Consider the following 22,608-nt stretch of genomic DNA (forward strand, 5'->3'; position numbering starts at 1 on the left):
TTTAACGCTATTTTTAGGTTTGAACTTTATGCTCGTATTCATTATTTAACTCACCATAACAACATACCATAAATTAAGTTTGACAAATAATATTGTTAATTTAATAAATAATAAATATTCCAGTTCAATTTTTGTACATATCTTCTTGATGTTTTACCAGCCTTTTTTTTAAAGCTAGAACACCGTCAGCACTGTTGATAAGGCGGTTTTTTAGACATTTGCCCACCTGAGTCAGTGTTGGGTAACGGACACTTTCCGAACTTCCAGATGATTCTATGACGTGTTTTCGGTGCGCGCGATAACTACTTTCCATTTGAAAAGCAACGATGTTCGAATCGACTAGTAAATGCGTTTTTATTTCGCGCTAGATCCAAAAACAAGGTATTTTGTATTTTCTAAAAACATTGTACATGGTAAATAATAAACTATGGCAAATTGGGCGACTAGGTGCTGTTGCTTGTCCATAAAACAAGGAATCTCTAAAAATTCTATAATGTATATATAGGGTCCCAGAAGAATGGGACAACATTACCTGCATTGGCATGACTTAACAGACAGTAATGGTTTGTATAAATTCATATGTAGTTTGTTTCATCGAGATCACAATCACAGTATAAATTGTACAAGACATCGTTAAGCTCATAATACTCATAACACCTCTAGGCTCTCGCTCTGCGGAGAGTTACAGGTACTTTTCAAATCGTAGACTTGCTTTAACAAGGTGTAATTGCAATTAGGGATTAGTGGGACATGATCTTAGTCGAGTATCGTTTACAAAATGTATGTACAAATTAAAAGTAAAGCTAGAATTTAAGAAAGTAAAAAGTAGATGATACAATTGGAGGCCTAAGTTGTGTAAAAAGAGCCGCGAGTAGTACAGTATCTCGGGAGGAACTGAATGACTTTGTTCTTTTCTTGGAACCTATGTTAGGAACTACATCAGCTTGTAACGTTAGTATAGTTAACTACGATAAATGCGATCGGGACGTTTCTCTTTTAGAGTAATTTAGTCTAAAAATCATGGTAATTGGGCTAAAAGCACACACTCGACTTATTCTATACAATCATATGGTTTTCTCCATCCGTTTATGCGGGTGGAATCAGTCGGCTTTTGAATGCTACAAAAATTCACTCACACTCACTCTCAAGCACACACAATTATGATCGACTTAAGTTTATGTGTTAAATAAAAACAAGATTAAACAAATGCGTGGAGAATGTTTACAACAAAAGATCGCGAAATATTTGAAAATACATTAGGGATAACGATTTTCGGCCTCAGTCGGCAAAATGATTTTGTTAATATAACAATTTCAATATTAATTGCACGCACAAGTGCAATAATTTTGTAATTTTTACATACAATTTTGTTGTACAATTATAAATTCATTAACTAATAAGATTTTTTTATAATAAGAGTACAAGAAGACACACAATGTAAGACAGTTTTGGTAGAGGTTTTTTCTGGAACAATTCTTTTTTCATACGTTTATGTTTTATTAAATAAACCGAAATTTTAGAGTACAATAATATTGAAATTCTGCTGCGATGACGGCGGTGCAGGAATGCTAGTTGTTTGTTGTTTGATGATCCAGTGCGCATCAGTGTCTATAATGTCCCACGCTGACTGTCCCCTTGGCTTCTGCATCGATCCTCCTGCCTCTGCTGACTTCGGTCTGACGGTCTTGCTGTTGGCAGGATTCTGTGATGTGTAGTTGGATGGATCCAGAGACAGTCCCCGTCCGTCGTTGATAAAATCTTGTCAGCATTTCGGCTTATTATAGTATGTCTAGAAGAACTATGCTGTTTGCCATATTCATATCCTACGTATTGGTAATGTTAGATACAAATCGAAAATCTGTTAATTGTGGCTAGCTTGTCATCCCATCAAGCTGCGGCTTATTGTTTGTTAATAGAGTGTGTTTAGTATATCTGTGTTACATCTTTACACTTGATTACGGGTCCACTGGCGCTGGCTCCAACTTCCACTTACGGCAGTCAATGCCGGGAACGGTGCTCCTCACGCCTGTCGCGATCACGCTCCCGCTCGCGGTCGCGGTCCCGATCGCGGTCGCGCCGCTCACGGTCCGAGGAGCGGTACCTTTCCCGATCCTCGTAGTAGCGCTTCGATGATGGCGCCTCCGCTGCTTCGGCGACTACGGGTTCCGGCGACTTTCGTGGACGCACCGATCGGCTGTTGTCGGATTATGGGATTGAAATTAACGCAAGGTTTTCATTTCGAGCTTAAAAATAATTCGCTTAATTGTCACCATGTATTTTTGCATAAAAGAACGGAAATATTCTGATAAGCCTAAACAGTTGAAATTCAAGCTAACATCTTTACAGAAAGTTTTCAATGAAAATTAAATTTTTAAAGGCCTATACCTTAAAATTACTACTTTTTAATATATTATACAATTTCTCACATATTTTAAAATAAACTCTGACTTTACAAATCTAGACTTGTTTTTACTGCAAAAGTTAAAATTTTTAGTTGAAAATCTGTTTTTGAGTAAATAAATTATGAGTTCGATGCTATTAAATGAAGAACAATGATTATTTATCGGCAATATTTAAATGAGACAGTGAAGCGAATTTTTAGCAGTAGAACATCTTTACCTGTCATCCCTGTAGTGATCTGGAGCCTGGCGTTCACGTTCTCTACTGCGGGATCTCTCCCTGTAGCTTCTAGAAAATGAATACAGAATTATATGTGAGTCTTACACATGGTAGAACCAAAACATACCCGCCATCCCGTTCACGCTCACGATCCCGATCGCGTTCCCGCTCCCGAGATCGCTCGCGGTACCTGGACGTGGAACGCTCACGTCGCTGCCGGCTGCGATGAGATCGCTCCCTTGACCGCGACCTTTCGCGCCTATTGTAACTCTTGGCCTCGATGCCATGCAACGTGTCCTGCAGCGAGCTGATCAGGATTTTGCAGCGCTCATCGTGCGCTACCTTGGACTGTTTGATCAGTGAAATGGCTGTGACCAGTGTCTCGATGGCGCTCGAGTATTCACCAGCGGCCGCATCAGAAACAGCTCTGAAAAAAAAGTTTGCATACAAAAGGAAATTGATATTTGAACAAAAACATTTATTTAGACCGGATGTGGGCAATAGTTTTAATTTTTATAAATTCGACTTAAGAATGGGTTAGTTTTTAAACTAAAACTAAAAGTTTTGACCACGTTAAAAAAAAATTTTAAAAACCATTGCACTAACCTGGCGATCGCCGAACTGCTGACTGTGCGATTTCTGCTCATCACCTCCTCGAACTCCACCTCCGTCAGTTGCGGACCCATCTGCTGCGGATCGGGGAAGGGACCCGGTGGCTTACCCTGCGGTGGCGGCCACGGACCACGTGGTCCATGCTGGGCAAACTGGGGTGGCGGTCCATGCTGTGGAGTCATGTTCATGCCCTGTTGCGGTGGCATATTCATGCCTGGCTGTGGACCTGGTGCTCCGTGGGGCGGGCCACCCATGCCCGGATGCTGGGCAGGACCACCAGGCTGGTTAAAGAATGCTGGATTCACGTGGGGTGCGGGTGCGCCGTGTGGTCCGCCCGGACCTGGTGCTGGGGGAAGGCCACGTGGCGGACCTTGCGGCGGGAAACCACCGTGCATGGGTGGACGACGCCAGTCGGGACCTGGCGGACCCCTGACGGGCATGCCCATTGGGCCTCCTTGGAACTGCAAGGCAGAAGAGACAGGATTAGTTACTGTTCCCAATGATCGGATCGAATCGGTTTCTAGGCTATGGTATGAGTTGGTGTTGCATGGGTTGATCTGTGGAATTACTGAAAATGTTCTGAATACATCGCTTAAGACTAAGTTAACTAAGGTTAACTTAAGTTGGGTTAGTCTTCCTTTATCTCGCCTTCTCTTCTTCTCTCTGGCTTCGTTAGAATTATATTATGGCATAGGACTCAGTGCTTTGGGGATTGTTACCATTGGTCGCTGCGGCGGTCCGTTCGGTGGACCTGGTCGTGGTCCGCCTGGCCGCTGACCTGGCCATTGGCCCTGCGCTGACGGATACCGGGGTGGCGGCTGTTGGTTCCCCATGAGCCCGCCTTGCGGATGCATCGGCGGCTATATTAATACGAATTACGTTTTATATTGAAGTAGTAGTTGTTGTTGTGGGGTAGAAGTGTGCGTAAGCGTTGTCAAAGACATGGAATAGAACATAAATCGTAATACATAAACATTTTGTATAACAATAGCGGGCCATTACACAATTACAAATACTCGGGGGGAAATACATTAACGCAATTAAATCAAAAGTATATATAATTTGAGTGGAGCCAGGAAGGCACTGCGTACCTTTCTGGCTCTTGATTTTAATTTATTACATGTGATTTTTTGTTGAAGGTCTATGACTAGAGTACAGAAAATAAAAAGAATACAAACTGCCTTAGGCCGAGGAATGCTACAAAAATTGCTCTGAAATTACTTGTGAGTTAACAGAAGTAAAGAATAAGAATAGTACTTAAAGACATAAATAAAAATTCTTAGAAACTTAATTTGTACGACAGCTTTAGTTTAGTTTATAAATTCTCAAATGAAATACTAACAAGAGATCGGATATTTCATATTGTTTATCTCTCACATCTAAAGTCGTTATTGGTTGCTCTAAATTATAAAACTAAGTTTGTACGTTTAATTTACAAAAGAACATCGATCAACTGAAGTAGAGCATATTCGTTTATAAACTATACAGGAAAAGTCGTATATTTAGGGTTTCTAATTTTACCTAAGTAAGCAAATTTTGCATTCAGAACAATTTTGATGGAAATAGGAAATAATGTAGGAATGTAGAAACAAAACAAAATAGAACCGAGCGATATTTCTACTAACGATGAGACCTCTTGAGGCCATGCGGGGCTAGAACAATGGTTGTGTACCTGCATTCGTGGAGGTCCTGAGTTGGGTCCGCCCACCTGGGGCACCTGCGACATGTGCTGCGGTCGGTACTGGCCCGGCTGCATGATGGAGTTCATCCCGCGCGGTGGATGTCCTGGGGGTCCACCTCCTTGCGGCCCTCCTGGATGTCCGGTGGGCATTGGCCCGCCACCCATGCTGGGTGGTGCCGGACCCCTGGGCGGTCCATTCTGCTGCGGCGGCGGCACTGGACGCGTCTTTTGCAGACTCTCGAATTGGGTGAGTGCCTGCTTGCTGGGGTACGTGACCACCGGCGCTTGGCCGTGCATCTCCTTCTTAGGCAGCTGGTCGAGCACGGCGCGCAGGCTAGATTCCGAGCCGAGGGAGATTACACTGAAGCCCTTCGACTGACCGTTGGCCCTGTTCTCGAAAAACTTTACTTCCTGTAGATCACTCACGCCAATGTCTCGCAGCGAATTGGCGATATCCTGGTCAGTGGTCCACCAGGTAAGATTGCCCACATACAGCTGGTATCGGCGATTCATGGTCGGAGTGAGGCTACCACTGCTCTGATGGTACACCCCATTGGGACCTCCGGAATTCCGTTCCCCGGGTTCCCCGGAGCCTGGCCCTGCGGCTCCATCTGCGGAAGGCGTTCCACCGCCCCCGCCGCCTGAGGCGGCCGATTCGGTGGGACCGCCTATGTCATCGTATAGGTCTACTCCATCGCCTCCAAATTCGTCCTGTGCGAATAAAGCAAAGTAATTAACAAGTGGGTCAAACTGTTGTGTGAATGCCGTACAATTCGTTTTTACAATCGTCGCAAGTAAACGTATATTTTTTTAAATTCGTATAAGTCTTGTTTTTAAACAATTTCGATATTACTCCATTTTTACTTTAGAATTTTTAAAAAGTATTATTGGGATTCGGACAATTCTCTACATTTCCATGGCTAGAAGAATTTAAGGCCATTACGTTGCTATTTTTTTATGAACAAAATAAAGATGATCTTCAGGTTTGGTTATTAATTCGTTTCATGTTTATATTAATATATATCCCTGCATTCAGTTTCTAGAACCCTACTTTACAGGGTACCGAGTGGTCGAGTTCGCCCAAGACGCCGTTCTACCCCCTAACGCAATTCTTTCGGACATCGATCCACCCTACTGTATACATACACACGCGGCTTGCAGAGCGACTGCCTTTTTCCCATGGCTTACCTGAGCCTGCCCGGCAAAGTCCTTGTCGAGGTCCTCTGCGTACAGATCCAAGACCACGTCGGCCATGTTGAGCCGGCAAAGTTGCTCTTCCTAGGCGTAATTACTGATTTTTCGCCGCTTTTCCCAATTTTCGCATGCACACCAAGACACTCGCCAATCGTTCCGTCACTTTCCCACTTGCACTCGCGCCTCGTACAGTTTCTTTTTTTGTGGGGAGGGGGAAGCCGGAGCAGAAACCGGCGTGCTGCTGCGCGATTTAGCCGGGTAATCGCGCCCGCTGTACAATTAATTGATTAATTGCTTTGGCGCGTTGTAGTCCGTGGGGTGAATTCTGAAACTATTTACATTCTACTCGTGCACGAACTAGTTTATTCAATCTTGCGAAAAAATTGTCAGCGTAAAATGGCGGAGCGGTGCAGTGTGACTGTAGAGCTGAAATGTGAAATCACTATGCAGTATCTTTGTGCTCTCTTGCTCGCATACTAGAAAATACCACATCCTGTCTGGGGTATTCAGCAATTTGACAGTAAATGGGAATTGAACATCAAATATATTCGATGAATGGAATTCAATTAGATGTGTTTGATACTTAATTCGCTATAGAAAATATTCACTTAATTCACCTAATTTTATTATGCGAAATACTCGAACCCTGTAGTAGTAGTCGGACTGTAGTCGTAGTGTGGACACAAACCATTGCAAATATATCGAATTCTATCGAATTTTGAATTTTGAAATGGACCGTTAGAACTTTCTTAAAATGTGTAATATGCTTATTAAATTCTTTACTTTGTAATTAAAAATCGACAAACGAAAATACTTAACATTCATTACAACACCCATAACAGGTATACTTCCAATTAATTATCCTGGTCCCCTAGACCACCATCACACACATATTAATTTGCATAATTTGTAAATGCTGCCCAAAAACTATAGCCATGCATAGCTTGGATTTGCAGGTCCAAATGGACACTGACCGTGTCACTTGCACAACTAGACAGCGCACTTGGCCAGAGCTCCAAATTTAGAATTTAAATATAGCAATTAAGCTGATTTATGCGGCCCGTCTGCAGGTTACAATAATTGCCGCTAACAACTCGGCTCTCCGAAATCTTCGAACTTGCTGGTGGCTGGGAACCGAGGAGATTGTGGCGCCGTCGACTTGGTCACTCGTATGCAAATGCGCGGCGAAAAATTGGGGGAAAAAAACCGAGGCAGCATTTTTGAGTCGGGCCTGTGAAAAAAAGACACATATCCCGAAATCTAGTGCATGATTAGCCATGTTATTCGTGTATCTGATGTTTTTCCATTTTTCTTCTCGTATTTGGGCAGTAGTCCACCTGCTGGTATTTAGTTTTTAACTTTGGCTCTTTGACTCCCATGTGTTAGTTGCGTTAATGAATTGCCTTAAATGTCAATTACCACTGGCTTTTATCGTCCAATCTGAACGGACGGCGATTATATTTGCTGCTCTCGCCCCATGCGATTGTGTGTTTAATTAACAAGAGTATGGTTTTAACTGCTGGGTAATTACGATCTTTACAGCATCAATCGATTTTTAAATGCTTCAGCGAATAAAGCTATTGCAGATTGGATTTTCGCGATTTGCATATGTGGAAATGTATTTCCAATTCAAGGTGGGCGGTTCTTCAAGAGCAATCACGCAGATGGAAATCGACGGATGTTGGTGGCGAGGGTGCAGTCAATTGAAATTCTCGGCTAATCGCTGACATTTTTGGGGCAGAGCTGGGGCTCAAAGGTGCAACATCGAAGGGGAGGAGACTTACGCACGTAGTATTTATCATAAATTGAAAGAACTCGAGTGATAAATATGTATTCGAATTTCATTTTTTAGTGGAGGGGTAGGTTTATACTTCACCATAAAAAATCAATTGCTATCGAAATATTGCTTATACGCCGTGTGGCCTTTGGCTGGCTCTCATAAAAGTGCTATAAGTGTTATTGAATGTTTCCGATCACTTAGATCTACATAATGGCCACCACTCATATCAATTGCCCCCCCATCGACCATTTCGGACGTGCGTAAGTCATGTCAAAAATTTATTGCGTGACCATTGGCTGGGATACTTTATCAAAAAGCGGCGCCGCAGCGTACAAAGTGCCAACTTGCAACTTCCCAGCTTCCAACTGCCCAGTAGCCACCAGTTGGGCAATGGATACGCAAAGAGAACATGCATAAATCTCACACCACAGCTGGCCGTCAAGTGCACCTACACAGCAGCAGCCATTCGATGCGATGCGATTCGGTTCGGTCCTGGCCAAGTGTCGAGGTGCCAATTAAGGCTACACACTGCTGGGTATTTTGACCATATCATACAGCAAACTGCGAACTGTAAGCTGCAAACTGAACTGCATGGATAATTTTTTGGCTCCGTGGAGCGACCGAAATGGACCAGGCCGAGTGTCATTTGATTCTTGTGGCAGGCTGGCGCGTTTCATGCGCCTTTGACATGCAACCAGGGTCCAAATCCAAAGCTCCAAGCCGAGTCGGCACAGTTTACACGAATCACCAGCGAACAAAAAAAAAATAGAAAAACCACCAGAAAACGACAAAAAGCGAACAAAAAGAAAAAAAAAAAAAATTACGAAATTTGTCGTCTGACAAAAAGCTTAGAAAACGATATAAATTAAATTTACGTTTTTGGTGCTCATTAAATGTTCACAACTTTGGGCCCAGCGAGGCATTTTCGGTTGCAAAATTAGAACATCGCTTTGGGAAATCGCCGCCAAAATGCAGTTAATTGTTTTTCGCTCTTGTTAAAGTTTCCTACTCGGTTTTCTCGCGATTGTCACAAATTGAATAATGTCTCAATTGCGCGGTGCCACAGTTTGGAGAACATTCAAACATTGTTTGCCAACTGTTTGCAATTGTTTGCCGCCAAACGAGGCGACTAATTACGTGGCCATATTGTATAATCGTGCCGTTTGATATATGTATGTATATCCTGGCACAGCAGCTGGCCGATCCAGCTCCAGATCCAGATTCAGCTCCAGAAAAAAAGTGAAAGGCAAACATGCAACGCCCACTTCTCGCCAAGTGGCCAAGTATAACTTGACCATTATATAATTGTTACCATTTGACTAATTTGCCTTTTGGCCAGATAAATGGCGAGCGAATAGCGAGGAAAGCGGCTCTAGAGAGGCGCAAAAAGGGGCTCAAAAATCTGGCCAACTGCTGGCCATTTGGCATGTCACGGTGCTCCAGCCAGTGGCAATCGCACCACTGACCAACTTATCCAAAACCGGCTTCCAGCCGAGGCAGAGCCACTACGAATATGGGTCAGCTACGTGAGTTAGTCCGTTCACCCAACGCAATCTTAATTGCCAATCAATGGATGGGATGGAAGCGCATGGGATGGAAATTAAGAGGAAAATCGAATTTAAGTTCCGCAATGGGATTATTCATATGTACCTGCATAATTAGGAACCCATTAAAAAAAAGCAGAGCCAAATTCAAGTGAGGAACAACCGAGGTGAGATCCTGGTTTTTAATTCGTTTCTACAGCCTGGGATGCATTCTGCCCGAAAAATGGCGAGTTTTGTGGCAGCGGCTCAGCTTGTTGAACCACTTGATGTAGCCCCTTTTTGTGTGGATCTGCAATGGTCTCTGAAAATCCCTGGGTGCAGCTGGCTTTACAGAATCTGAGAGGATATGTTTAGTACGAATTGTTGAAGATATTCCCATCATACCTTTGCTATCCTTTTCCTCCGAGTCTTTGGATCTCTTGGATGACCAGACACTGGGCAAATTGATGATGACCAGTCGCGATACGCAAATCATTGCAAAAGGCTACGACAAAATGCAAAGCGTACTATTAAAATTTGATCAAGATTCTATGTTTCAGTCTGTGTATGGTAGACTGGTGTGAATGAAAATGCTACAGCCAACTGATTTAGCCAAGTTTTTCCGCTTCGCTTTCGTTGAACGCGTGTGAGTTTTGCAATCGCCAGTGGCAAGAAGCTGACCAGATCGAGATCTCGGTCCACCGTCTCCAGCTGCTCCTCCATTTGGAGTCGGTGCAAATGAAATGGAAAACGAAGCCAAAGCGGGTTTTCCAGCTTGAAATGGGGCAGAAGCCGGCACAGTGGTTGCCTTACATAAGCGACCATAGAAAAGCACACTTGTGCACTGGGCGAAATTGTAGATCAACATTAGTTGGGATATACATTTAAAGATATACAATTTATCTTAAAGTCCCTCAAAAACATTTTTAGGAAATCAGCATTGCACAGATTCCAATACCTTTAGGTTTATGCATCTTACCGAACATTTTCTCCGCGTGTAACAGCACAGTGGCATGTGCAACTTATCTGGCCGCAGAAATCTTTCCTGGCTGAGTGGACTAGGATACCCCAGCAGTATTGGCTGTCGCAGGTAAGAAAAAAGCGAGAAAAATAGAAAAGCGTTGGCAACATGACTCCCTGGCATGTGGCTTAGTTTCGCTTTAATTGCCACCAGATTTCACGGCATTTGCATTGCGCCATTCGGCGGGCGTCATAATGCAGTGACACATTTGTTGCGTGCCACCACTAAAAGCCACTAAAGGGCAAACGAGCTGCGTCTTAATTACGTTAATGGCAGCCAAAAAAGAGCTATACTATATACACACTCGTATATGCCATGTGCGATTCTCGTTGCCTCAGCATTTGTGTAATGTGGGTAATTAAGCGACGCTTTCTGCCCAAACACACACACAGGTGCAGCCAACTAGTTTTCCCACGATGGCCAGTTAGGTCCCAGTCTCAGTCCCAATCCCCCCAAGAAACCAGCGCCTGACTACTGTGCGCAAGTACCAAAGGCCAATGATATATGCATTTTTCAAGCATCGCATCGCATCGCCAACAAAGGCTGCCTCTTGCTTATAAATTAGAAGCAACCGAAATAATAGCCATATTTTGGTTGCTTTTCGCCAGTTTTGGTTTTTGCTTTTACAACATATTTTTTTTTTTTTTGGCCAGACCCTCAGAAAAAGGTCAAAGCTCCAACGATCGCAGCTGCGCCTGTCGGTGGCCCGTGGAGGTGGTTTATCTTGGCCATCGGCGGCAGTTCCATGTTCGACTTTTTTGGCCACTTGCACAGGGGGAAATATGTAATCAGTTAGTATATACAGATTTTTAATAACTCATAAAATAATATGGAATTCAATGAACGAAAATATTGCCTTTAATGATGGCAAGTGTAAGAGTATGCAGTTCTAAATGTATTTATAAATCCTATATTATATGACAGAGATTTCAAAAATTGTATTTACCTAATAGCCCCCTATTTCTCGCAGTGGCAAACTGAACGCACTTAAAGCGATTTTCAGCCAAACAAATTGCGCCGCGATATGCGATGGTCAATCAGGGATCGTGGCATTTAAGAGACTATATATATGTTTTTATTTTTAATGTCTTTCAACTTGGACCCCTTTTTCGCAAGCCCCTGCGAATCGATGACGTCAGACGTCGGGAAGGTAGCATTGTGTAAACCCTGCGGAGTGGTGCAATTTGTGGGCACGCGAAACGTCATTGGTTGACCACATCCCTGCCAGAGTTGAAGTTCCACTCGGCCGCTTTCCACTGAAGCGCATAATCTCGCGGAAATGCAATTTCCCCCCGAAAAAATCAAAATCAATGGCTATATAAATAGACGGTAAGTGCGACATTTCACGCTTAGTATGCGAGAATCGGGCGATCGAAGGGTTTCAATCATAAGTTATAGATAAGTCGCCGGCGGTTGATAAAAAGAGAGATATGAAGAAGCGACGCATAACCAGCACAGCTGGAGATGCCAACGGATTCGGCGTTGGACCAAAAGCACGGACTTCAACTCGCTGGCGCTTCCGCATTGCGTTGCGAAGAGAGGCACGCGTCGGCCAGGCGGTGCGGCAACTCAAAGATTTGTTGCCACTGGTGGCGCTAATTGCTGGATGCGGAATGATCGGGGCATGCGCAGCGGTTGGCTACTCATATGCGCGATTCGAGGGTCCGGTGGTGGGGCCGGAGCATCTGGTCACCGTCCACGACGGACGCACCGTGGACTATGTGGCCCGTCCCGAGTACAGCTTCGCCTATGGAGTCGAGGATGGCAAGACGCGCGTGCTGCAGAATCGCAAGGAGACGCGCAACGGGGACGAGGTGAGAGGAGTGTACAGGTGAGTTTTGATGGGGCGTTGGGTATGGGGATGGTGATGGGGATGGGGACAACTTGTCAGCGCATTCATTAGCGTCACACTGAGCGGGCTGAAATGGATATGGCATCGTGGACACTCTGAAACCACTTAATATCAGAAGCAGCAGGCGCTGAAAAGTAAACACAGTTGCTTGGCATTGCATTTCAACAAGTTGATTTCAAAGATTACTGCACATTTGTATACACTGTATATTTGATAAGATTTTTGAAAAACGAGTTGTATATAATCAATCATGAAATCATGTGCTCAAACAATTGCCAGAAGGCTCTTAACATAAATAGTATCTTATTTGCATCTAAAATTCACAAGATAATTTTACAAATTGTTGCACAGTTCAAAATATTTTCAAGTTAATAAAAAGATTTGCAAACATATTGGGTATCTGTTTAATATGAAGTTAAAACATTTTTCATTAATATTAATATCATCAACAACATTTACTCACTTAACACCAATTATACACTGAATTCATTTTATTTTATTAATTAACATAAGTAATCTTAATTTTACTTCTCTTTCGACGACCTCCACGCAGCGTAGTCGATCCGGATGGCACCTTGCGTGTGGTTAAATACACGGCCGACGATGCCAACGGCTTCCAAGCCGAGGTCATTACCAACGGTGTGAAGACTCTGCACGGCCACGGATCGGACGGGGATGCGGGTGGCGGGTCCGTGGACAGCCAGGTGAGGCACCACAGCGCCGAGGATGATGAGGAGGAGGATGAGCGGGAGCGGGAGCGGGCACCGCATCAGGAAAAAGGCCAGTACCAAGTGCACGAGGATTACGATGAGGGAAAGGACGAGCAGGCGGAGGAGGACGAGGAGGGTGGGGGTCACCAGGAGTACGAGGGCAGCAGCGAGGAAGGATATGACGAGGCAGATGCTCACAGTCAGCAGGAGGAGTCCAGTGGCGAGGACTACTAGACTCGAAGAAAAACCTATTAATTATATTTCATTTATTGTGATAAATTACAAATAAAATATATAATCATATAAGCAGTTTTCACTGCTCAAACTAAATTTCTTTAAGCATTGTTTTATCTGTGATCCTTCAAGGATTTAATACTGTTGTGCTGCTAGGAACACTTACTGATGCTAAAACTGATGTTGTTGAAAGAGTGAAAAATCTAAAGAAATCTCTAATTGAAATATCTGGCGATCTTTTGTCATCGGTTCAACGGGGTTAAGGGGGGCAAAGAGGCGATCTTTATGCAACCACAACATCAACGTCGAGTTGGGACATGTACCCATATGTATATTGGCCAGGTTGGTGAAGCGTGTGCGTTCGACTTAGACGCACTCCATTGGAGCCCGGACTGCGGTTTTGATTCAATTTCGAGCTCGTTTTCTTTTTGATTTTCATTTTCATTTTCGCATGGACTCAATCAAGCGGACCGATGGACAGTCAGTTTTGTTGCAAGCTCGGAAAATCTATTTTCCTCCAGTATGCGTGATCCACTTTGGTCTCTGCCTGATGCTGATGCCGATGGCTGTTGGCTGGTGGTTCCATTTCGTCACTCTCTTAATTTCAAACGCGCAAATGCGCAAAATCGCATTAAATGTGCGAAATGCAGAGAGCAGACTGGAAAAAGTGGATCAAGCGACGTCTGGATGGTTGGCTGGTTGGCTGGTTGTGCCAGCAGCCATAGCCATGCGATGCGGTAATAATGCTGAAATGCCAGGCAGCCAGACCAACTTGGCGTCGGTAATCTCACAATTGAGCCGGCGACAAAATTGGGCTGACGGCTTTAACCGGCCCAAGCTAATTGACAGCCAACTTTTGGTCCACTAATAACCCCCGTTTTAACTGCTCCTGCTCCTGCTCCCCCTGCGGCATAGAATGAAAGAGCGAAAACCTGTAGACATGGTTAGCATGCGTCGGCCTCAGACGTGCAAGAATCCTTCCATTTGGAAATGTTTTAATTAGCCACGGAGTCATACGGTGCTAGTCGTGTCATGGGATATCAACCAAAGGGGTATCGGAAGTGCTGGGTTTGCGTAATATCCACCGGATGTAATCTTTGTGGAAGTGTCCACCGGATATGGCACGTTACGCATACGCAGCGTTGTGCAACGTTCACATTCACTGCACTCACTTTCTAAACGCAACAACCCCGAGAGCTATTGTCCAGTTTAAAGTAATGCATAGCCGAAAGACCTTCAAGTCTCAATCACGAAAGAAACGAAATATCGCTTTGCCTACTGCATAAATCAAGCCACAAATCTATAACTGTCAAGTCATTTAAAGGGTACAATTTAGAAAAAAAGGTGCATACAACAAGTGGGTCGACTTGGCGATGATTAGTATAGGATTATTTCAAATTGTTATTATAAAAGATAAATAAAAAGGTCAAGTAGCTGCGTAAAAATACACTGCTTACGAGCAGTAAACTTAAACTTAATTTTCCAGCCGATTTTTATGAGATTTTTCTGTTAACTTTAAATACCTCACAAAGCCGAAAATAGCCACTTTAGATTACGAAATCCGATGCAAAGTGCGTTTAAATGTTCAATGGATCCATTAGCCTCCACGGCCACGCCCTAACTGCCAGCCGCCCACGTCAAAGCATTGTCCAAACATAGGCAAACAAACGGGCAGGCCAGATAGGCGAACATAAATCAAGATTAAATGTTTGTTCTACTTACCGACAGATGGAGCCACAAGTGTAATAAATCTCGAGTTCGGCTTGCACAGATATTCAATGCGATGGAAGCAGGGGGAATTAGATTGAGGTAAGCAAGGGGGTGGATATGCGTGGACAAGTGCAATTAACGCATGCAAAACAATTCGATCGATCGATCAAGAAATGTTGTCTCTTGGCGGTACCATTGCGCAACTAACTATATCTATTGATTCAGACAAAGACAAAGCTTGTCGTAGTCATTGCGATTTTCCAACTGTCTTGTCCAGTGACCAACTAACCAAGTAACCATCTAACATCCAACCGAACCCCTGCGACTCCTTGGGTCTGTCAAAGTGCGATCGTGACGTGGCCAACTTGTTTGGCCCGAACTCTTTTTTTTTGTTTGTGGTCCACCGGTTGGCAATTGTTTCGAGCGATTTTCGGCCAGCCGTGTAAATGTGTCGCCTTTAAAGCCGTTTTATGTAAGTCGATTCTGTGTCTTTGTCCCATGGCTTGCCATGCTAATGGCCAGGCCCATTCCAAAGTGATCTCTTATAGTGCGATCTGAGTATCTGTTGGTTTGTGTCCACACGTTTGTGTCTTTTTTCTTTCTTGCAAACTCTTTTTGCACCCAGCAAACGAACATCGGGCCTTTTTTCCCATCGTTTGCTCAGACTTTAGGCGGTCTCCGCTTGCACCTCCCCCCCTACAATCCATCGGCTGTTTGTCTCTATTTAATGGCCACTTGTGTGTGTTTTATAAGATACAATCATAATTTTCTGATATGTCATGCCAGAGCGGTTGCCTGTTTGTTGTGGGTGTTGCCTAAAAAAGTGTCAAAAAAAGTGTTGTTTGGGAGTTTAGCAAGCGTTAAATGAGGAGTTGGAGTTGAAGCTATAATATTTAGTTAGCTTAGTGTTAAAAATTATGTTAATGGCCAAGATTGGCGAAGGATCTTTTTAATAACAAAATGTATTAAATTAGCCACTGCTAACCATCATCATATTTACTTAATTATCTTTTCTGGTATCTGGGTCACAAATTCCATTTAAAAAAAAAGACAACTTAGATCATAAATAAATTGTATCCAAGCCCATTTTAATATAATGCTTATATACATTCCATTACAATCTCTAAGCTAAAAATGCCATATAATACTTATCATTTCTCGCAATCTTGGCGACAAACATTTGTCTCATGCCTCCGAAAATTATTGATTGAGCCGCGTTTGATTTGCTTAGCCATGTCAAACTATTTGCCAACACCGAAATTCCGCGCACAGTTCTCCAGATCGTGAAAATAACAAACTGAAATCGGTCGCAAAAATGTCAGGCAACAAATTGCGTGGCCCGAAAACTACGCAAGTTGGCTTGCTATAGGTTTTGGTCTTGTTGGTGTTGGTGTTGTCGTGGTAATTATAACGACGCCCCGTTTGATTGCCACAGATATGGTAATAATATTTTTCGGCCAAGTTGTGCGGACTCGAAACGATCGTAATTATGTCGGCAAATCAATAAATAAAAAGCTTAGATCATTAGAGCCAATGCAAAAGTGTCGCTTTCAATTGCAGCGCCGTCATCAGCGAGAGGCAGACAAACAGTCAGCGAAACTAAGAAACTAAGTCACCGAACGCCTTCTCAGGCCGAAAAACAAATGCCGCACCTAGCTACAGATTTTTGAAGGGGGGAACTCGGGGATCATTGTTGTGGCACATGCGTGGTATGGTAGTGCAGCACTGCTCCGCTGCCAACTGGCATCCAGCTCCCCCGGCACCACCAGCACCACTAGCACCACCAATACCACCAACACCACCCACCGGTGGCACAGCTGCAACGCCATCGTTCGTTCGTTCCAGTCGTCGTCGATCGGGCTGCAGTCGTCGGCGAGCGACGCGTATATAAATACTTTTGGTCATCGTTGCAGACATCAGTTCAGCTAACGATTTCGTGCTCTTAACGGTCCTCACTCACTCGAGCTCACTCCTTACAGCCTCCTCTGCAGGATTCAGCGTCCAGTCGTCCTTCGTCCTTGTTTTTAGCTACGTGTTCGCGCCGTGTGTCCGTTTGCCGTTCGTGCTCGATAATTAAAATGAAGGTGTGTGCTCCAACCCCCTGTCCCCCAATCAACTATAAACTCCCCCCACCAGTGATTCCACCGATCCTGATGCTCACTTCTCCATACCCTCTAGTACTTCGTTGCCATCGCTCTGCTGTTTGCCGCCGCTCAGGCCGTTCCCATCGAGCTGGGCCACTACGCCCCTGCGCTGGTGCATCATGCGCCAGTCCTGTCGCACGCCGTCCATGCCGTCCACGCCGAGCCGGTGGCCTATCCCAAGTACTCCTTCAACTACGGCATTAAGGATCCCCACACCGGCGACATCAAGTCGCAGGCCGAGGAGCGCGACGGTGACGTGGTGAAGGGTGAGTTTTCAATGGGTTAATAACCACAAATGATAGGTATAATCTATCCTGAAAGTCTGAAAATCCTGAACTTCTCTATAAATCAAAAGACTTAGGCAACGAACTGAAATATATTGACATTGGTAGTCAGCGGATTTGCAGAAGGGAACTTTAAACATGCTAACAAACGAAAGACTTAGGCAACGAACTTGAATTAAAACCCCCATATGAGGAGAACGTGATCATTAACATTTTAGGTGAAAATTCTATAAAAATGTTAAGAAGTTGAAGAGACTTGACATGCTTAGTTGAAATATAATTAAGACATTTAAATGCGAAAACAAATAATGTTTTATTGAGATAGCTCACCAGTTGTAGCTATGACCTAGACTTTACTGTGCTGACCCATTTCACTTCATCCATTTTCAGGCCAGTACTCCCTGGTTGAGCCCGATGGTTCGGTGCGCACCGTTGACTACACCGCCGACGACCACAATGGCTTCAATGCCGTCGTCCACAAGACCGCCCCCACCAAGATCATCGCCCATGCACCCGTGCTGCATGCCGCCCCCGTGCTGGCCCACGCCCCCCTCCTGCATCACTACTAAGTAGCGGGAGCCTGACTTAGTCACCAAGGTGCTCTCCCTCTCGCTCTCATCCATTCACACCAGAATCTTCATAGGAACAACAACAAACAGAAAAACAAACAAAAAACCACAAAAAAAAACAAACAAACAAACAACGAAAATGAAAATCTTTTGTAAGTAAGCGTAGCGTAGAGTTTAGTAGACACGGACCGCCTTAGGGGGCGTGTCCCGGCACCCGGCTGATCCTGGCATGGCACAAGGACGAAGGATATAAACCGAACCGAAAACAAACAGAAATTCATAACGACTTGGCATTCGGAATGACTTGAACGCGGATGATGAACGCGCTAAGGATAACAACCGGTATTGGAGTGACAAGTTCTTCACACGATATATGTTATTTGTTTGTATATGTACGTACGTACGATTAACCAGAACCGATTTCGCTGGAAATCTTTTGCACACAATGCCCCAAGAAAATTGTACTCCAAGGATATGGCAAAGGCTTCTCTTAGGACTTCTCCTCACTCTGTACATAGAACTTTATTTATACGCTTAGTTCTTTCAGTTTCCCAAGCTAAACTTTTGTAATATATTTATGACTATCTCTCTTCTGTGCTATGCATTTTCCTATTCTACAACATCTTCTTTAGAAGCCTTTGCGATGACTGTCAAACTGTGGCCAGCTTCCTTAAACTGCCACGCCCCATTGAGAGCCACGGTGGGCGTGCTAAATTGTGTGCCATTGCGGGATTGCTGACAATTTGACAGGATCTCTTGCAGAACAGGTCCTTGGAGGGCAAAAGATTGCCGGTAATGGGCCGGTCATTGTGCATTAGTAGCTAGTACTCTAGAAATCCCCGCTGTTATCCTCGTGACCTCATCCCGCCTCTTTCTTCCACTCTCACCCGTCTCACTCACTCAACGACTCACTATCTCTTTCTCTCTCTCTTTATATCTCTCACTCACTCACTCTCAGTCTGACACCTTTGTATCTAGTTTCATTTTTTGCATTTAGTATTTTTCACATTTATTGTGTATTTATAAAGAATTATGCAGCTTAATTATAAACAAACAAAGAAAAACATACGAAAAAAGTAACAAAAAAACAAACATTGTACTCAATTAGGAGGATAAACAAAAGAAGAAAAACAAACTCTCACATGTCTCTCACGTCTCAAAAGTTCATTTGAGTCTTACAATTATGTACTATATATTCCCCATAAACATTTGTATGCAAAAACAGCAACAACAACAGCAGCAAACAGCAAACGAAATGCGAAAACGTTATTATGGAAATAGAAAGAAAAAAAACTACAAAAAAAATAAATAAAAAATCATATTTAAAAAATAATGATTATCTCGTTCTTTGGGGTTGGTTTTTGAAGCCACGGCGAAGGTCGAGAGGATTAGCATGCTGGAAAAATAATAATTATAATAATTAGCAGAGCAAAAATAGGAAAATAACTTAGCATTCCGGTGAAGTATTCCAAATGGGGATTCGCACCCACTCTATGTGGGCCTCTCCATTTCGCTTCGGGTTCTCGGTTCTTCAGTCTGTCTTCGCCATCGAAAGTACACGCAACTCGCCGGTCAAAAATAATAAATTAACAATAATAGCACCCAAATAAATGTGATAGATCGATCTAAAGGCGAACAGCATTAAAATTCAGCATGGGACATTCGTCAAATTTGTTTTGGTTCTTTGTAAGTGATTTGAAATTGTTACTTCAGTGCTCAGGAATTTTGAGTGGTGTATAAAATAGCAATACTCAAATTGTTAAATGTTCTGGAAGTGAAAGTCAATAAAAATGTGATTATTTATTTCTCTAAAATGTGAGCCCCAAAGTTCTTAGAAATATTAAACTTACTTGGACTAAAAAAATAAAAAAGATTTGTTAAGCATTTTTTTGTAAAATCAAAATGTATTTCTTATATAAAAGGGGAAAACAGTTTTTAATCTTCGGATGACAATATATACCGATCAATTAAAAATCAAAGTGCAAAAATGAACAGCGACAAAGAAACAAAATCATTTTATTTATTATTGATTTTCGTTTTGCAAACAAGATTTACGCCTTAATATATGCTGAGCATTTTATTGCATTTGTAGGTTTTCGTGTTAATCACAAAAGTATACGCCGCGTTGTCCAATCCATTGCCATCGAAAGTCGAAGTATACAATCAGCCTGAAGTTACACCTGGAAAAGAAAGAGCCAAAGTGAGGAACTATTTCGTCCGCGAGCCCTACGGTAGGCAACATTATACTTATTTATTATTCCTTATACACTTTTTCTTATTCTAAATTTTATTTATAGGGCCCAACACATATTCCTTTGGCTATGAGATTAATGATCCGCAGACGCAGAACTCTCAGTTCCGAGAAGAAAAACGATTTGTGAATGGCAGCATTCAAGGAAGCTACGGGTATGCAAGGCCAGATGGACGCGTTGAAGTCACCCAATATATGGCGGATGAGGATGGAGGTTACTCGGTCCAGATTCAGATTTTTAAAGCAGGCGATGAGAAAGTCAAATCTGTTTGGCCCACCGAAAGACCTGATATTCTGGTGGAGAGAAGCAAATCGGATGCGCCTGCAAATGTCACCTGGGATCCAAAGAGCCATCTCAACGTGACCGTCTCCCATGTGGCGGATCATGTGGCCCAGCAGCTGAAGGAGCAACATGGAATCGACCTAAACCACATCGATGTGTGCAAGGATGTGCTTAAGCCAGCGGTGCTCGATGTCATCCAGGGCAAGGACCCAACTAAGGGCCGCCCTGTTCAGAATCTAATTCCCCAGCAGTTTCCCATAGTTCCCTTCCAACTGCCGGCGGATCAAGAAACCACCAAGGCCACCACAGCGGAGCCCGAGAAAACTGAAAGTTCAAAATACCACAGGGCCCAAACCAACAATGCCGAAAAGGCTCCACAAGTCGAGGAGCCGGAGGCCAGATTACCGCCGCCCGGGCCACTGGTCAATAGCAGTCCAAGCGATGCAGATTGGCAACGGCGAACCATTGAGGCAAATCGCCGTGAATTCCTGGCCAATTTACCCAACCTAAGTGAGGCCAGGCCAGAGTAAATGTTTGAAAATGTTTCACCAGGCCAAACTAAATGCTTAATAGTTTTTTTTTACAAGAAATGCTAAAGAGGGGTTGTTAACCAAAGTACACAGAAAAATATAAGTTATATATATATAACTTAAAAAAAATAAAATATATATATATAAAGTTTCATTGAATTCATTGAATTAGTTTATAGTACATGCTATTAAGTTTCAATTAACTTATATTTTGTGCTTTAAAATCGCTTAGCTATTTTTTCTCCGTGCACATGAGCAATATTAGTTAAGACAAGAGCATTCCCTGAGCTAGTTATTAGGTAAGCTTCTTTCACTTTTCATTCACCGCCTCTTTTGCCGATACCTTGGCCATAAAAAAGTGATCACAATTTGGCCATAATGGCAAAATGGGAGCCACAAAAGAATTCCATACACTGAACAGCATAATTGTGGCGGCTACATTGGTGCCAATGTATGTGGCAAAGTTTTTTGGAAAATATTTTCCGGGTGCCAAAGTAGAGCAGCCAGATTGGCGGCGTCTTGATCCCAATCGAAAGCGCTTGCCGCCTTTGAAGTTTCATTTTTATTGCCTCTGTGGGTTAATTTGTGTCGCCCACAACGGGTCGGATTGGGTTTGGTCCGCTCGCCAGGTGGATGGGTATTCCAGCCATTCAGGAAGACGTCGGTTCGGATCACGTTGCAGTCAAGTGTAAATGTTTTGCCATTTAATTGCTCCAAATTTCCAAATGCGTTTCCATGCGCGCAAATGCCGAGCGGAGCTCGAAACTCGAAAAAAACGGAAGGAAATGCGAATTGCATTTTGATTTCTGTTATCGTTTTCGCTTTCCACGTCACTTCGCTATCTCTTCCATCCAATGCATATTTATGCTGATTTATTATTCCATTATTGCGGCAGCTTTAATTTGTGGCACGCACAGTCTTCGTCGATTGCGAAATTTCGTTGCCAAAAGCACTCAAAAGCACTTTACACGGTATTTGTTAGTTTTAAGCAATTTACATTTGCACAGTCTGGATTTTTATTCACTGTGTGCATTTATTGCCCACGAATTTGTATCTGGCACATTCACTTTTATGCTTGACTGAAATGGCTAAGTAATAAAATCACATTCGGATGGGGAAAGGCCACAGATAGTTTGAAATGTGTATGGAAATTGTGTTCTTAGAAATTATACAAATTACTATACCCACAAGTCATTGCTCGGTGTTTTCACATTAATTAATTATACCAACTGAGGAAACTTGGCTGCTAATTAAATGGCCGCCACTTTCAGTCCATTCCATTCCAATGCATTGGGTTCGGTTTCTTTCTTTTCGGCATACATATTCGGTCATTAACTAATTGCTGAGGCAATCGACTTGCACCACCATCGCTGCCACCCCATTGAGTGGCTCTGTGAAAGTGTTTATGATTTTCTCCCTCAATTTTTTTGGCTAGGGCGTGACGTATACGTAATGCAATGCGCTGGCATTACGTAGCCGCACAGTGGGCCCCGCGCACAAGTGGCACTTCGGCTGCGCACTTCAACTTAACATTGAGATTGCGGGCGTTGTCCCTGCAGCGGCCAGCTCATAAATAAACTAATAAAACGCAATATATTTGAGCGCGGAATG

The 22,608-nt window shown here is 43.4% G+C and overlaps 5 protein-coding genes across 6 annotated transcripts; 3 read left to right on the forward strand and 2 right to left on the reverse strand.

Moving 5' to 3' along the window:
• Window positions 1-1,458: 1,458 nt before the first annotated feature.
• LOC117139905 (cleavage and polyadenylation specificity factor subunit CG7185) lies at window positions 1,459-6,536 on the reverse strand. Of its 2 annotated transcripts, XM_033302586.1 has the most exons (7): window positions 6,101-6,536; window positions 4,904-5,623; window positions 3,951-4,091; window positions 3,226-3,692; window positions 2,747-3,046; window positions 2,620-2,688; window positions 1,459-2,194 (listed from the first exon to the last, which is right to left on the reverse strand). In XM_033302586.1, exons 1-7 carry the CDS (start codon window positions 6,164-6,166, stop codon window positions 1,999-2,001), a joined length of 1,959 nt encoding a protein of 652 aa, XP_033158477.1. In that variant the 5' UTR covers window positions 6,167-6,536; the 3' UTR covers window positions 1,459-1,998. The 2 variants fall into 2 exon arrangements, with proteins under 2 accessions (XP_033158477.1, XP_033158478.1); XM_033302587.1 differs by lacking the exon at window positions 3,951-4,091.
• A 3,051-nt stretch (window positions 6,537-9,587) lies between these two features.
• On the reverse strand, window positions 9,588-10,007 carry LOC117141133. Its single transcript, XM_033304459.1, has 2 exons — window positions 9,815-10,007; window positions 9,588-9,766 (listed from the first exon to the last, which is right to left on the reverse strand). Exons 1-2 carry the CDS (start codon window positions 9,903-9,905, stop codon window positions 9,624-9,626), a joined length of 234 nt encoding a protein of 77 aa, XP_033160350.1. The 5' UTR covers window positions 9,906-10,007; the 3' UTR covers window positions 9,588-9,623.
• A 1,502-nt stretch (window positions 10,008-11,509) lies between these two features.
• LOC117141173 lies at window positions 11,510-13,226 on the forward strand. The gene is made up of 3 exons (XM_033304509.1): window positions 11,510-11,759; window positions 11,823-12,261; window positions 12,836-13,226. Exons 2-3 carry the CDS (start codon window positions 11,861-11,863, stop codon window positions 13,224-13,226), a joined length of 792 nt encoding a protein of 263 aa, XP_033160400.1. The 5' UTR covers window positions 11,510-11,759; window positions 11,823-11,860.
• Window positions 13,227-16,845: 3,619 nt separating this feature from the next.
• Window positions 16,846-18,410, forward strand: LOC117141202 (cuticle protein 8). Its single transcript, XM_033304554.1, has 3 exons — window positions 16,846-17,020; window positions 17,115-17,346; window positions 17,755-18,410. Exons 1-3 carry the CDS (start codon window positions 17,015-17,017, stop codon window positions 17,931-17,933), a joined length of 417 nt encoding a protein of 138 aa, XP_033160445.1. The 5' UTR covers window positions 16,846-17,014; the 3' UTR covers window positions 17,934-18,410.
• A 1,102-nt stretch (window positions 18,411-19,512) lies between these two features.
• LOC117141200 lies at window positions 19,513-21,077 on the forward strand. The gene is made up of 3 exons (XM_033304551.1): window positions 19,513-19,619; window positions 20,026-20,164; window positions 20,231-21,077. Exons 1-3 carry the CDS (start codon window positions 19,587-19,589, stop codon window positions 20,995-20,997), a joined length of 939 nt encoding a protein of 312 aa, XP_033160442.1. The 5' UTR covers window positions 19,513-19,586; the 3' UTR covers window positions 20,998-21,077.
• The last annotated feature ends 1,531 nt before the right edge of the window (window positions 21,078-22,608 follow it).

The sequence above is a fragment of the Drosophila mauritiana genome, chromosome 3L (assembly GCF_004382145.1).
Source record: "Drosophila mauritiana strain mau12 chromosome 3L, ASM438214v1, whole genome shotgun sequence".
Classification (NCBI taxonomy): domain Eukaryota; kingdom Metazoa; phylum Arthropoda; class Insecta; order Diptera; family Drosophilidae; genus Drosophila; species Drosophila mauritiana.

Coding starts and splice junctions, on each gene's coding strand:
- LOC117141202 (XM_033304554.1), top strand. Junction 17,347..17,754: donor CGACGGTGACGTGGTGAAGG/GTGAGTTTTCAA, acceptor ATCCATTTTCAG/GCCAGTACTCCCTGGTTGAG.
- LOC117141173 (XM_033304509.1), top strand. CDS start 11,861: ATGAAGAAGCGACGCATAACCAGCACAGCTGGAGATGCCAACGGATTC. Junction 12,262..12,835: donor GAGGTGAGAGGAGTGTACAG/GTGAGTTTTGAT, acceptor ACCTCCACGCAG/CGTAGTCGATCCGGATGGCA.
- LOC117141200 (XM_033304551.1), top strand. CDS start 19,587: ATGGGACATTCGTCAAATTTGTTTTGGTTCTTT. Junction 19,620..20,025: donor CAAATTTGTTTTGGTTCTTT/GTAAGTGATTTG, acceptor TTGCATTTGTAG/GTTTTCGTGTTAATCACAAA. Junction 20,165..20,230: donor TTTCGTCCGCGAGCCCTACG/GTAGGCAACATT, acceptor TTTTATTTATAG/GGCCCAACACATATTCCTTT.
- LOC117139905 (XM_033302586.1), bottom strand. CDS start 6,166: ATGGCCGACGTGGTCTTGGATCTGTACGCAGAGGACCTCGACAAGGAC. Junction 5,624..6,100: donor ACTTTGCCGGGCAGGCTCAG/GTAAGCCATGGG, acceptor TTATTCGCACAG/GACGAATTTGGAGGCGATGG. Junction 4,092..4,903: donor CAGGACCTCCACGAATGCAG/GTACACAACCAT, acceptor GTATTAATATAG/CCGCCGATGCATCCGCAAGG.
- LOC117141133 (XM_033304459.1), bottom strand. CDS start 9,905: ATGATTTGCGTATCGCGACTGGTCATCATCAATTTGCCCAGTGTCTGG. Junction 9,767..9,814: donor GGAGGAAAAGGATAGCAAAG/GTATGATGGGAA, acceptor ATATCCTCTCAG/ATTCTGTAAAGCCAGCTGCA.